Below are 15000 nucleotides of genomic sequence, written 5' to 3'. Positions count from 1 at the left end.
ATGGATTAAGTTTCGTTATTAAAGATTCTCTCATAACGTATCCACGATAGGATTTGAGATGTACCACTTTAATTGTATCGTTCTTGGCCCAACGTAATTTTTTAAAATTATTGCTAACGGGAAAAATGCTTGTGGTACAAAAAATGTCAGAATGAATTGGTTCAGCTGGACCTTTGCTTGTCGTCATCAGAAACAAGACTTCAAGGCGTTGATCATAACTTTGAATTCTTGATGTTACCAAAGCATTCCCTCGTATTCCATTAAGTTATATTTGTATCATTACTTTCTATAACTTTAACCAATACGACGACCTTTGTAGTCTACAGAGCTGTTTATTTGTATGACCTGTTTGTTTTACGAAAACAGAAGTCACATGCTGCTAGAGTTTTTTCATTCTCTTGCGGATTAACCTGGAAGTTTTAGATTCTTAATTTAGCGAAAGCACAGCCAAAGCTCGTGTTATTTTAGTGAATTCCACGCAGACACTAGAATTAAATGGCGTAAGACTGTTGCTTTTTTTATACGGAAATTTTAAGAATCATTTTTTGAATTCTTTTACTTCAGGATTCAAATTGTTCTTGAATATCTTGCCAAGATATCGTGATTTTGTTTGCCGACATTTAATAATTCCGTTCATATCTCTATTGTTTATGATGTGGCTTTGCGGTTTTGAAGTACGGTCAAACTTTGAATCCTTGTACTTGAACAGTTATGCTGAATTGCTTCGTTAACGATATTACTATTGCCTCAGGCAAAATTCGTGTTAAAGCGATCGTTTTATTAAGTTGGAAATCGTTTAAGAATGGATTAGCTTAAATTTAAGTACTGCATAAGGTTCCTGCGTTTGTCAGCGTACTTCACGGAATTCATTTAGTGAACCTGATGTCAACTAAAAATGATTTCTGCATTGTGCGGATTTTTTACTGTTATATTGGACACTAGGAGGAAAGTTATAAATAAACAAATTGGGGAGCATTTATGGACAATACTCTTGAAAGCATCTGGTCCTTTGATTTCCTGAGCCCGTTTTGCATATTGATTTTCTATACTCTTTCTCCGGAATTGTCTGAACAAAATCATGTGTGATTCTCTCCTGATCTTCTAACCCTTGTCAGTCAACGTGAAATCGCTCGTTCCCAGTTGCCTTGATAGTTTGATTGGCAGAGCTCTGCACCGGTATTGGAGAGGTCAGGGCCTGTTCAAATCCCGTTCAAGGCTTTCTTATCGCCAAGTTACTGTTACTATTTAAGTCACATTTAAACCTGCAATGAAAATATGAACATGCTTCTTTCGGCGGTTAAAATGTACGTTTTTCTGCTCAAAACATAGGCGGGAGGAAGTGGTCGATCAATTAGTTTACTAACACGTAAGCACCAAGGAGGTCGTTGAAACGTGTACATTTATAACAAAAATGAATACAATAAATAAATGAACTAATCATTAAAACTAATTTAAGAATTGTAACTCCACGAATCAGACATTATGGTTTATATTTTAGAAGGTTAGCTATACAGTCAATTGAGAATATATATATCGCAACCTCACAGGTGTAGGGAAGAGGACACTCGCCTCTCACCAATGTGGACAAGATTCCGCATCTTAGTTGTTGCCCTATGAAGCTTGGGCTGGTTCTTGTTACTTTTTCACAAAACCAAAATGTAGCTTATCATTGCCTGAGGGGGGCTGTATGGGAGAATACACTAAGGTATAATACTGTGCCGTGTTCTTCCTTAAATAAAATGTTCTTTCTTTCTTTCTATCTATCTATCTATCTATCTTTCTTTCTTTCTTTCTTTTTTTCTTTCGTTCTTTCTGTCTTTCTTGGAAGTGTACCAAAAATGTAAAGCGCACGTGCGGGGCCTGTTGTATTGTGCGGCGTCCTCTCGTGATCGGCGTTCGTGTTTTTTTCTTCACCGAAACAGATGAAGACCTTTGCATGAGAGCTCAGTTCCTGTGGATTAGTGTTGCGCAGTAGGAATAAACCGATTATTTGGTCTTACAAAGAGTACACATTGCGATGGTTAAGCGTTTATATCTATGGTTTTGTTCTTTAATTCTAACGCACAGAAAAACAGCATTCTATGAACGGATTGCGCGATAAAAATAAAATGCAATGACAAGTGCGCAATAGGGAAGCTATCTGTTTACAAACATTGCTTTTGTTAGTCAAATGTGCCAACCACAGGAACAAAAGACCCTTTGTTTTGACAGCCAATGACACTCTGGTTGGCACATTTATGACAATAGGTGACGTCAACGATATCTTCCCTATATGTGAATGCGCCTTATTCGATAGCGCGCCAAGGATTGGTTTTTTTTTTAAGTTTTGTCCAAGGTCGGAATTGTGAAATGAAAATCGTTGTGTTCAATGAAAACTAAAATTTGCTAATTGCCTTTTGTTCCATGCTGAAGTGATGATGTGAAGTCACTTGACACTTATTACGAAGAGCACTTGTTGTCACTTTAACGTGGGTAGACTGGAAACTGTTTCTCAAGAATATTGGGGATTTAATATTTAACCTCATTGCATCGTATGTCTTGATAACTTTTGGATTCTAGGGAGAATTTCCGACAATCCACTGTATTTGTTTTTATATGTGCGTTAACCTGGATTTGCAATGACCAGTGTCGCTAATTGCTTCGTTGACTGATCTCCATACTCAAGTCTTTCTACTGTATTATTTTTAGAATTACCCCCTGGGGTCAAATTGATAATAACAAGGAATTCATTAAGTGTGGTCAAAGTATTGTTTCAAGCTTCTCACCCTTTTTTAAAATCGCTGAATCACCAACACCTATCCGCGGGCGTTTGTTAACTTTCGCCGTTCGACGGCGAGCCTATATGTGAGGGTGGCGCTTACTAGTACAAACCATTGCCGCATTCACTAAAAGTTTAGTCAAAAATTAATGTCTCCAGATTTATGCAATGTCACTCAGTATTGATACCGAATAAATTTTGGTGAGGTGAGGGTCATGGGCAAAGTTAACTGAGAAGCTGAAAGCCCTTTCGCTGCCACATTTTTTTCTCTCCCCTCCCTCTTTTGCTAACGAATATTTTCCAACTTGAGGCGGCTCACGTGGTCTCAGATCTTCCTATCTCCAGGGACCCGTTTCTCGAAAGTCCCGAAAACTTTTCGGGCCCGGAAAGCGATTTGTGAATCTGCGAAACGCTTGTTCAGGAAAGCCGATCTTTCAAGATATTTTCAAGGTAACAAAAACCAAACTAAATGTGAAGTTTGACGACTTAAATCCCCTCCGTTCTTGAGATACAGAGGGAGTTGTGACACCCGAAAATGGCCCGTAAAGTTTCGGGACTTTCGAGAAACGGGCCCCGGGTCAGAATCCATCGCTTCAAGTGAAATCTGAAGTTTTTTTAGTTGGTTATGCAACGGACTATCACGCGAGAGGTCGCGGGTTCGAGCTCCGTCCGAATCAATCTTATGGGGCTCAGAATAACTGAGGAGAAAGTGCTGCCTTTGTCACTTCATCTGCTAATGGTAAGCTTTAAAGCCTTCTGGATATATATGGACCATAAACAGAAGGCCTCGCCTGACAACCCTTCTCCGTGGACTCGATAACCCTCACACTGTTCGCGTAGGTTTCAACAGTAACAATTTTGCGATTGGTCTTATTTCTCCACAGTGCTCAAATCCGAGATGACCTGGCAATCAGCTTTACACCCAAGAAAACCAAAAAGGATAAAGGTTTATTTAACTTATTTAGAAGTACTAGCGATCAGGACTTGACCGCCGAAATGAAAAACGGAACTTTATTGGGCAAGAAGCATAAGGACAAATTGCCCCCTTCCAAGGAGTTGATGGGGAATGGTTTTCACCACAGCGTACCTGTGGAGGGGGTGAAGGAAAAAGGAGAAACGGAAGAAACGAAAGAGAAAAGAAAGGAGAGAGGTGAAAAGGGAGAGGACAAGGCTGGAAAGAAAGAGAAGATAAGTAAGAAAGATCGAGAGGAGGATAAAGAGAGAAAGAAAAGAGGGAAAAAACGGAAAGAGAAAGAAAAGGAAAAGGACAGGAAACTCAAGCGACGGGATGAAATGGAGGAAGTGAAGCTGATTGTAGTATTTGTCAGGAAAGATTAAGAAAATCTAGGGAAAAATCTCACAAAGAGTCGAGACATAGAGACAAAGAACATAGGTCAAAACACGAACATAAACGGTCAAGAGATTATGAGGAGGAAGATGTAAAGGACAGAGGACATAAATATTTGGATAAAAACGACGATGAGAAAGAATATAGGAAAAAGAAACACCACCATGAAAGAGAGAAGGAAAGAGAAAAATCAAGAAAAGAAAAACGTCATCATCATGAACGTCATCATCACAAACGGAGAACTGAAGACCATTGCCCTGGAAACGAGGTAAGAGAAATATAATTTCTTAGTTAGCAATTGTTACTCAGTCAGAACCCTCCAAAACACCTGTCTCCTACTTAGAATGAGCCTACAGCCAATTGAAACCATTTGAGACACTTTATTTTCCTCTAAGAAAAAACAGTTCTATTGATCTCTCTTCCTCTTGAACAATGTTGGGTCTCTGTGGCCAATCACTTGTGGAAACTGTTGTGCAAGATATGGTCTTAATATCGTTTAGGGGGGAGGGGGGGGGGGGGGGTGGAGGGAACCCAAGGCTGTAGTAGTGGGTGGGAATTTGACATCTCTTGAAAGTAACTGACCAATGGCGTATCCCCATACGTCTTATCCAGGGATTGAAGTTTCATGAATTTCAAGCAGACATCTATGCACGATAATCCAGTCGATGTACCTTGGATCAAACTGTGATCTCAGCGATTGGTATGATTTGGGGGCTGAGCAGGGCTGGCGCAGTGGTGAAAAGCACTCGCCTCCCACCAATGTGGCCCGGGATCGATTCCCGGACTTGATGCCATATGTGGGTTGAGTTTGTGGGTTCTCTACTCCGCTCCTGAAGGTTTCGCTGGGTACTCCGATTTTCCCCTCTCTTCAAAAACCAACATTTGATTTGATTAGTTGAAATTTCAGTTGATTTGTAGTGTCCCCAATTAGTAGAGTAGTCGTGCTTAGCAAAATAACCTCGAGACTTAAATGAATAATTATTATTATTTATTATTATTATTATTATTATTATTATTGTTATTATTTGAAGAATATGAAAACTTGAGCCACGTAGAGTACTTTTGAATTGTTTCGTACCATAGTACGACTGCCCAAATTAACGGAAATATAAAAAAAACCCGCGACAAAAATTCAAAAAGTGCTTAGGCTCACGCGAACATCCCGTTGTTCACTGGTAGAGCATCCGAACCAGACAGATGAGACACACAATCACATAATATATGTTCATGTTGCAGATGAGTTAGCCAGGTCTTGAATTGCCATCTTTTTCTTGTATTTAATTCTCATGATGTTGCAGCCCTAAGAAAGTAGTTAATGTTAATTTATGACTCTAAGCGCGAAAATGTTCGCTGTATTTTCTTTTTAGGTGGACTGTGGACCCTTTCCATGTAACGAGGCTAATTGCATGACGTGTAAAGAGTCTTAAATCGTTTTGAAGCTTGGCAAGAACGTTTGCACAATTGAGATAGAATCCACGCGGAGTAGGCTAGAACACAGGCTGCACCGATTGGAAAAGAAACTGGAAGAGCAGCAATCAGAGGAGAAACAGATCACAGACAGAGAATATGACCGTGTGCTGGGACGCGTCACTGATGACTGTCGAGAAGTTAGCAAAAGTGTAAGAGACTCTAGCGGTGATGTTAAGGAAGAAATCCGCGGATTAATCAGGGGAGGATTAAGCAAGTTGGAGCTAAAACTTGGACAGATTTCCACAGGATATAACATACCCTTTATGGAATTCCAGGACAGTGTAATCCCGAGTTGGGCAGAACACTGTTTCTGCTGACCGAGGTATTCGGCCGTGCAATGAGAAGCAGAAGTTCTCCACATCTGGGAAGGGCGCCGTGTGAGGACTGCGCAAGCGCATTGGAAACAATGGGTTGATGCCCCAGTAGGTAAATACCATGTTCATTATCACCTACAAATAGAACCGAATAGAAATAAATGTACATTTAAAGGGCGGGTTATAAACGAAAGGCAAGGATTGAAGTCATCCTAGCAATTTAACTGGCTTTCGTCTATAAGTCTTAGCTGCCTTTCGTCTATAGCCCGCACTTCAAATAAACATTAGTTCATTTCTCGAGTCCTCAGTTCAGTCCTCAAGCCCAACAAATGACCTGCTTCCAACTGAGTGGCTTCATCTCTCAGTTGGTAGAGCAGGAACGGTATCGTAGAAGGTCATAGGTTCGACTCCCGTGTGAAGCCAAGGGGTTTCAATAAAGTTCGAAAGCAGTTTGGAATGCAAAGTATTCCCGCGGGACATGCTTAAGTTGCAGAGGTGTGTTTCATGCATTCTGTAGCCCAAAGCAAGATTCTTTACCCACAGAAAAAACCACACCTTTTTTAGACAATGTAATGATTTGATACCAATATCCACAAGAAAAATTAATTACAAAACGTGACACAAAAAAGCACTTTCTCAGCTGGAGGCAATTCGGCTCGCGAATAAAAATAATCGTCGATCGTACCCGCGATCTTTTCTGGGACACGCAAAATTGGGACATTTCAGGGTGTCTTGTAATGGATCGTAATTCTTTTCGCAATTGCTTATGGGGCGATTCGGTCTGAGTTGAATGTGGTTTGGGAAATTGAAACAGCGTATGAAATTGAGACATTTTGACAACAGAAGGAGGATCGAGGAACGGACAAGACTGTATTTTTTAAATCAATTTTGTAGTTTAAAAAAGCCAGTCGTTTGAGATGATTGGAAAGCAGCGGGCAAAGTCACGTCCACAGCTGCGTCAAGTTCAGGTGCACGGTGCCAGGCGCTTAATGCAACCCCTGGAACTTACAACCCACCTGCATGTTTCAGGTGTTCTATAAGAGACAATTAGACAACGGAGATATTAGCGCCGGCATGATGGACCTTCTAGGCTCGTTGGAGACTTTTTATGAGCGACAATGCTTAAATGGTACAGTTAAGTGCGAAGATAAATTAGCCTTACAAACTTCTACCATTAGTAACCGGATCAAACTGAGATTTATTAACGATTAGCTATGAGCTGAGATTTCTATGAGGTGATAGTTGATTCGGCCTTCGGCCTCATAGAAATCGAGAGCGAAATAATCTAATTGTGTTAGTGGAATTCTTACTAAAATTTACTTCAAATAACAGGTTTCCAGTTTATTGCTTGACGTATTATTAAAACCTTGCGGCTGAAAAAAGATCGCTCGGATTGAATTGCCATTTAAATCTAAGTTGTGCGCGCGAGCGCATCAGCCTTTTTTTAAATAATTTCAACTTTTTTGAAAGTCAAAGAAACCGTAAATGTCCTTCGTTTACAATTCTCAGAAAATTAACTTACCAATTTGCATCCAAAATTTTCTCCAAAACTTGGAAAAAGAAAAAAAAAACGTCGTTATTTCCAAGACGATTTACAACCACATGCACACTAAGGGCGGATAGTGTTCAAGGCTCAGAAATCAGATTACAGCATTTGCATTAGTATACTAGTAGAATTCTACTAAATGTAAATTGACCAAGTCTAACGTTTTAAAATTTAGCCGTGCACGTACAGAGGGAATATGGTAAGATTCTGGTGTCCCCATGTGGTCGCATTCTTTGTGTATAAACTTAGTTGATACAACCATATTTCCATGCTTAAAACCCCAAACGATTGCAAGTTGGCAACACCACAGATTTTTAAAAAACCAACCCCATTTGCTGCTGTAAACAGCTTGATGAAAAGAAAAGATCCCTTGGAAAGATAGCCCGCCGTAGATTAACGTTAGAACTGACAGCAAAAAGAACTGAAAGATCCAATCAGCGATCGTGAGAAATGCAATGCAGGTTTCTATTACCGAGCAACGGTGGCTAAATTGTTGAGCACAGGGCTGATATGCGGTGAGGTCGTGGAGTTCGAACTGGCGGCCGGACCCACACATCAGGGTCTTAAAATAAATGAAGCAGAAAGTGCTTGTCTTTGTAATAACATCCGCAAATGGGTAGACTTTCAAGGGGGGTAACACCCAGATTATTTAACAAAACATCCTTCCCTATGCTGGGAACTTGACAAGTTTATGTTGCTCTAAGGTCGGGAAGGGTAGCAACACGCCAGCAGATCAGAGAAAGTGATATTGTACAGGCGGGGGTGGACCCCGCTTTCGTGCCTATTTTCAATATGCATCATAGGTGCGATTTAACCAGCTGATATGGACGTTTTTCGCTGTGGACACATGCGTCTATTGAAGTTACGACGGGAGAGACTTAGTGTAAACTGAGATTCTCAAGGAATGAGATGCTAGAAGTTCCCAAGAGTTGGGGAAATGAAACACAACTCTGTGCCCCCAGGTAAAAAAAATTGCCTTCAATTACTGGCCAAAATGTCAAACTCTGCCAGTCGGTTTGCGAGATCTCACTCCGAGGAGACCACCCTACTACCAGGGCCTTGAATCGTGCATAACGTAATAACACTTTTTTGTTTTTTTCAGTCTACTTACTTAATATTTTTTTCATCCACCTTTTTAACAGCTGTTCCCACCAACCCTCTGAACGTAAAGCACATCTCTCACAAGGGGAACAAGTTCTGCTGTCAGTTCCCGCTGCAAATATCAGTGACACGGGTTCCATGGAAACAGTCATAGCAGCGAGGCCCGTACTCGAGGAAGAAGTCTTAAGAGTGTCGCCGGAAACAATCTTAGAAGCAAAAGCCTGTTGTGGAGGGCATACGTTCACCCTTGGGCGACACCTACGCTGCTTCACAGGTACTGTTAAAAAGGAAATGTAGGAAGAAAGCGAAATGGCTGTGAATTACAGACCAGTTTTTTTATGGCAAAGCAGGTGCGGGAGCTGCTAAGAAAAATGCAAAATCCAACATAGGTGTAAGTTTTTGATAGGTCGAGTCGCCCAGGGATGGATCGGAACAGGAATCGGGGCAGGATGCCAAATATCTTTCGTCACCATGTCTTGATACTCATTTTCAAAGCGAGGATTCTCCATGAGCAATGCATTCTGGTCGAAAAGCACAATGCATTATGGTCAAAAAACCAGGAAAGCCAATGCATCGAGATTGTTTGTGGCTTTACTAATAAAAAGACTCGACAAACCATGCGCCAGTGTGTGGAAACTGGGGATGTGGAAGGCACCATCCACGTTAGTAAACCATTGACAGGGGAAAACCGCTGTAAGACAGCGTTTCTCCGTGTGGGATAGTAATTGATGCAGTGGTGGACATTTCCCAACGTCTTACGTACATCGTATATTCTGCTCCCGTCTGACCTTGTAGCTCAGTCGGTAGAGCAGCTGTGATCTAACCCGAAGGTCGTGGGTTCAATTCCCACCCTGGTCGAGAGTTTTTCTCTGTCCTTGAGTGGGCCCATTTCCATTAGTAGGGCTAACGCTCACATGGTTCATATGGTAGAAAAAAGCACTTCACATCACCCTCTTATAGTGAATTCTGTTGAAATATAAGCGCTACACGGCCAACGTTTGCGTAAACGTAACCACTTGTACTTTCCAATACTGTACTTCGTTTGTGTATAAACCAAATTAGAATAATGTCTTTCTGTATTTGATAATTTTTTTGTATTTAGTTGCGTAAGGCTTTTTTCTAATATTCTTTTCACCTTTTTGATTCCTGTACTAGGGGGAATGGATTTATTTTATTGTCGATTTCGCGAATGCGAATTGATTTGATTTATCACATACCACAATGATTGGATGCTAGTCTAAGTTCTATCAAAGTTAAGCCCATTCGATGGGATTAGTTTTTGGATGGAAGACAACTGCGAAGTCTCTGTAACGAAGGCTTCTAATATTTTTTTTACTTCTTTTCTTCTCTTTCTTCACTTGATCACTTGATTTCATTGTCGTGTTTGGTTGTTAAAGTCTACTTTCTAGTCTTCTTTTCACGTTTTTCATTCCTGTATCGGGAGGAATGACGATGGAATCCCTAAACAGTGCATTTAGCAGAACATGTGTTGACTCTCAAAGCCCGCGAGTGCTCTGGGCCACAATGCCGCGTGTATTTTTGCTGAATTAATTTCTTTCACGATTTATTTTGCTGCTAAGGTTGACCATTGCTTTCGCAAAAGTCAAAATTTCTGACTTTTTAGACGCCGTTATAATATTAAAGCTGCGTTATCATTTATCAGCGTCCCGCATCTCGTGCTGTATATTCTTTTAATGTTGCTTGTATTTTGCTCTCATTCAGTGTCCTGAGAAAGAAATTCTTGCCGATTTCGGTGCTCATTTGTTGAAATGAGGGAAGCATATTATGTGAAGTGAACTGTGAACTTAGCTCATAACCCTCGCGGGTTGAATTTAGCTTCGATTGGACTCAGAAAAATGAGTAGTTGAACTCGATTCACCCCGGAGAACGTCTCGGCTTCTCAGCCCGTGCATGTTGTTTATGATTTCGTGTTCGTGTTCGTTTGATCCACGAAATCGGAATGTCGCGAAATATTAAATACAGAAAACGATTTTTCCAGAAGTAGACTTGTCATTTAATGCTATTTGCTAGACTATATATATACAATATTTCTTCCCTTTGCACATTTGTACCTAATCAAATTCATCGCAGTTAATTTCGATTTTTTTCTAGGAGGTGAGTGAACTGTGAAATCACTACCGCAAATTCTGTCTACATCTGTTTCATCACAATGTCTCATCCACGGTGTCCATGAATGAACTAAAAAAGCAAAAGTCTTGCTTCATGTGGTCAAAACTGAACTCTGAAATTAAAGTTGGCCGCCATTTTCGAAATCATACGGGATTCTTATCAAGCGGTTAATCTACTATGCTGGGGTATGCACATTTGTGACTACGAAGATACGAAGAAAAAAAAATTAAAAAAAGAGAATGGGCCCGAATTGTCACGGTGGCTGCCTGCGGATCTCACAGAATAATAAAGTTGTTTTTAAGCCTACAAAAAAAAGACCACCCTTGGATTTTCGCTTTGTATGAGAGTGGTTCGACGCCGTCGGCCTGGGCGGTGCTGACCGAGAGAATCGAAAGCCCATTAACAGCTTGTAAATACGTGATTGCCCACTTTATTGGATACCGTGTCCTATGGAGCATAAACGCGTCAATTTCAAAAAAACGCTCCGAGCGACCTCAGCCAAAAAGTATCTCTGGTTTCCCTTCAACACGCATAAATGTTTCGCCTTTTACTAAAGATTTCCGTGGAGGAGAACAACTGAATGAGTCTGTAGACTAATTTTTCATCGCCCTGCCTTGTGGCGGGGCTCGTCATAAAGCAATTCAACAACTTTGATGCTATCGTGCAACCGAACGCTGTAATCAGATCTCTTGCGTCCGGACGCCTTTATTCTGTCGGTTAGTAACCAGCATGGGCTACTTTTCATGAGGAAGTAAGCAAATAACAGGCTGTTCATTCTTCATTGCAACGTCTGAAATTTACATTTAAAAATCTCGGTAAAAACTACAAAAAGAGACTTTTCGCCGTGAACTCGCGTGGCTCGAAGCCGTCGGCTCCAACAATCGAAGAAGTACATTGACACTTCTGAACACGCATGCGTGATTGAGCGCTCGTAGATACTGCATCCCACCTGTGTTACCGCGCCAAGCTGAATGGAATCGTCAATGCGATTTGCCTTTCATTTAGCTCTGGTTTTCCTTCACCACGTACAAATCTTTCGCTTTTTACTAAAGATTTCCGTGGAGGAGAACAATTGATGAGTCTGTTGACCAATTTCTTGTCCCTGCCTTGTGGCGGGGCTCTTCATGAATTGAAGGAATAACTTTGACGCGAACGTGTGGAATGAAACGCTGTATTCAGATATCTCGTGTCCTGAAACCGTGATTCCGTCGGTTAGTAAACGAGCCTGAGATAGTTTATATGAAGGAAGTGCGCAAATTACAGGCTTTTGATACTTCATTGCAGTCTGAGGAATTTAAGTTAAGAAAGCCCTATAAAATCAACAAAAAGAGACTTTCGCCGTGAACTCGCCCGGCTCGAAAACCGTCGGCTACAACAATCGAAGAAGTACATTGACACTCCGAACACGCATGCGTGATTGAGCGCTCGTCGATACGGCATCCCACCTGTGTTATCGCGTCATACTGAAAGTAATTGTCAATGCATACCTTTACTTTGTTAGCTCTGGTTTTCCTTCAACGGGCATAAATCTTTCGCCTTTTACTAAAGATTTTCGTGGAGGAGAACAACTGAATGAGTCATTAGACTAATTTTTTCGTCGCCCTGCCTAGTGGCGGGGCTCGTAATAAAGCAATTCAACAACTTTGATGCCAAATAAATAAATAAATATGCTAGTGCTAATCACCCTTACTTGCAGTCGAGGACTGAATTGCGAAGGGCGCGGCTCACGACATCGGGCTGAAAGCATACAAGGCGCCTCTGGCTGCCGCTATACAGTCCATGTTTGATGTCGGAGCACAGCACCACAGCTAGATGTTAATTAGCTGTGAGTCGATTTTGATGAGGGGAGGAAAACCGAAGTCCCCGGAGAAAAACCCTCGAGTCAGATGAGATCGACTGAAACTCAGCCCACATGCTAGCCGAGGGCCAGAATTGAACCCCGGCTCATAGTGGTGGGAGGCCCGATAGATAACCACTAAGCCACCCTGAGAGATCTGAGATCTGACTCATCTGTAGTCAGATCTCTCGAGAGTCTGGACGCCTTGATTCTGTCGATTAGTAACGAGTTCAGTGTTTTTTTTTTACGAGGAAGTGCGCAAATAACTGGCTTTTTATTCATTGCAACCTCTGAAATTTAAATAAAAAAATCTCGTTAAAAACTACAAAAAGAGACTTTCGCCGTGAACTCGCGCGGCTCGAAGCCGTCGGCTCCAACAATCGAAGAAGCATATTGACACTTTTGTCTGATCACGCATGCGTGATTGAGCCCTCGTAGATACGGCATCCCACCAGTGTTACCGCGCCAAGCTGAATAGAATCGTCAATGCAATCGATTGCCTTGTTAGCTCTGGTTTTCCTTCAACACGCATAATCTTTCGCCTTTTACTAAAGATTTCCGTGGAGGAGAACAACTGAATGAGTCTCTAGACTAAATTTTTCGTCGCCCTGCTTGTGGCGGGGCTGGTCAAGAACGAAAGGGAACGAACACGGGAACGCTGGAATTCGGAAATATGATCATGTTACGCCTGAACTGAAACGCCTTAAGTGGCTTCCAGTATCCAGTCAGATTTACTATCGAAATACCATTTGGGCTTTTAAATGGATGAATTGTCGTGCCCCTGAATACCTGAGCACTATTTTCACCAAACGTTCTGATGTAAATAGATATACAACCAGGAGTTGCCAATTTTTAAATATCCCTCTTTTTAAAACTGCCTCTGGACAGAGAACTTTTTATTACCGAACTGTTAGCATATGGAATTCCCTGGAATCTAATTTGAAACTTTGTAGCAACGAAATAATCTTTAAGAAGCGTTTAAGGAACAAACTGCTAAGGGATTTTTTTAGGAAGTGATTGATATTGTGATAAGTAGTTATGTAATTGATAGTGATGATTGGTTATTTTAATCTTGTAAATGATTTAAATAATTATGTAAATTATTATTTTATAATTATTATTGTTCCTGAAAAGCCCCTTTAAGGAGGTTCAATAAAGTATGTATGTATGTATGTATGCAGTGTCGTGTCCGGACGTCGTGATTCCGAATTTCGGTCAGAACGAACTCGATCTCGTTTTGATCGAACTGCGCAAATGACGTGCTTTTATTCTATATAATTTTAATTAAAAAACGTTTGTTAAGGGCTGCAGAAAAAGAACTGTTGTTATGAATGCACGTGGTTCAAAGCTGTCGGCTTCAGTGCCAACCGGAAGAATCGAAGAAGTCATTTGAGAATCCTTTACCACGTGAAATCTGGTTTTCCTTTAACGTGTAACACTCTTTCGCGATTGACAAAAGATTTCTTTAGGGAACAGTCCTATTCAGCCTTGTGGCGGTTCTCAACCAAGATAGTCTCAAAAACAACTTGGACGGCGTCAGTTCGCTTAAAAGATCGACACACGATCTCCGAAGTAAACTACGAGCAATCCCTCTAGTCGAGCGTGAGAAGAAGACAGGCACGAGAATAAAATGGCTGCTCGAAATGTGGATACGAGTAGGAGCGAACGACCCATTTTCCACGTGCCTGTTCGAATAAATAACTCGGTTTTTTAATCGGTTTTTTTCTCGTTCATTTTGTTAGACAAATAGCCGAAGGAAAATTGTACAGCTTCGGATAGTTCATTTTTTACATGTGTGTGTTTCATATTTACAAGATTAATAACTAGGCACATAATAATAATACGATCACTGATGGTCGTGGGTTCCAAATCCCATGGCGGGCCTCGGCTTTTTCCGAGTTTCCATTTGATGCGTAATATTTTTTCATGAACTTCGTAAGAACGTATTTAACATAGGTTCCGATGCTTTTCACAATATGCAAAATCTAAAAAGCAATTTACATCCTCCTAAGAGAGACAACCGAGTTGGCATCCCTGTACAAAGCGTTGATGCAAAGCGTGATTTAAATGCGACGCTTTTCAATATCATCTGTATACCTGTAGTTTTTTTAGCGCTCGATCCACTTCAGTTCGTTTAGGTCGTAGTGATTTTCCTCACATCCAGTGGACTTTCGATTAACACTTCCTGACCACATCATCATTTCTGATTAAAATGCGTGAGAGTTACTTGGTCGTACTCTGAACTTCCCACTACGATCAAGTACTCTATGTGTAATCCTTTGATAGGTCGTAGTCGCCCAGGGATGGATCTGAACAGGAATTAGGAGGCTTAAGAAGTAAAAGGCAATTTGGGTCCAGTGGGTAGGGCACTGGCCTTGAGATTCGGAGATCCCGGGTTCAAGACCCGCTCTTTGGGGGACCACTGGTTGAAATTTGTTCCTGGTAGTCTCTGGTTCAACTTTCCTAGCTGCTCTTGTAAATCGCCCCAACTGGTTT

The 15000-nt window shown here is 41.2% G+C and overlaps 2 protein-coding genes and 4 non-coding genes across 9 annotated transcripts in view; all 6 read left to right on the top strand.

Annotated features, from left to right (window-relative positions):
- The window catches only part of LOC138052624 (uncharacterized), a 5270-nt gene extending 1025 nt beyond the window's left edge, over positions 1–4245 (top strand). Inside the window, exon 2 of the mRNA XM_068899167.1 lies at positions 3643–4245. Within this exon, the coding sequence (XP_068755268.1) occupies positions 3643–4096 (454 nt within the window). The 3' untranslated portion in view covers positions 4097–4245. The remainder of the gene's footprint in view (positions 1–3642) is intronic.
- Positions 1–15000, top strand: part of LOC138052611 (ankyrin repeat domain-containing protein 24-like) — a 60309-nt gene that overhangs the window by 13807 nt on the left and 31502 nt on the right. The gene's annotated exons all lie outside the window — the stretch shown is intronic.
- On the top strand, positions 11174–11294 carry LOC138054692 (U5 spliceosomal RNA). The gene has a single exon (XR_011133347.1). It is a non-coding gene; the product is annotated as a U5 spliceosomal RNA (small nuclear RNA).
- Positions 11670–11785, top strand: LOC138054757 (U5 spliceosomal RNA). The gene has a single exon (XR_011133407.1). It is a non-coding gene; the product is annotated as a U5 spliceosomal RNA (small nuclear RNA).
- Positions 12166–12287, top strand: LOC138054690 (U5 spliceosomal RNA). Its single transcript, XR_011133345.1, has one exon. It is a non-coding gene; the product is annotated as a U5 spliceosomal RNA (small nuclear RNA).
- LOC138054688 (U5 spliceosomal RNA) lies at positions 13010–13129 on the top strand. The gene has a single exon (XR_011133343.1). It is a non-coding gene; the product is annotated as a U5 spliceosomal RNA (small nuclear RNA).

This window comes from Montipora capricornis, chromosome 6, assembly GCF_036669925.1.
Source record: "Montipora capricornis isolate CH-2021 chromosome 6, ASM3666992v2, whole genome shotgun sequence".
Classification (NCBI taxonomy): domain Eukaryota; kingdom Metazoa; phylum Cnidaria; class Anthozoa; order Scleractinia; family Acroporidae; genus Montipora; species Montipora capricornis.
This window is presented reverse-complemented; position numbering and strand designations above follow the sequence as displayed.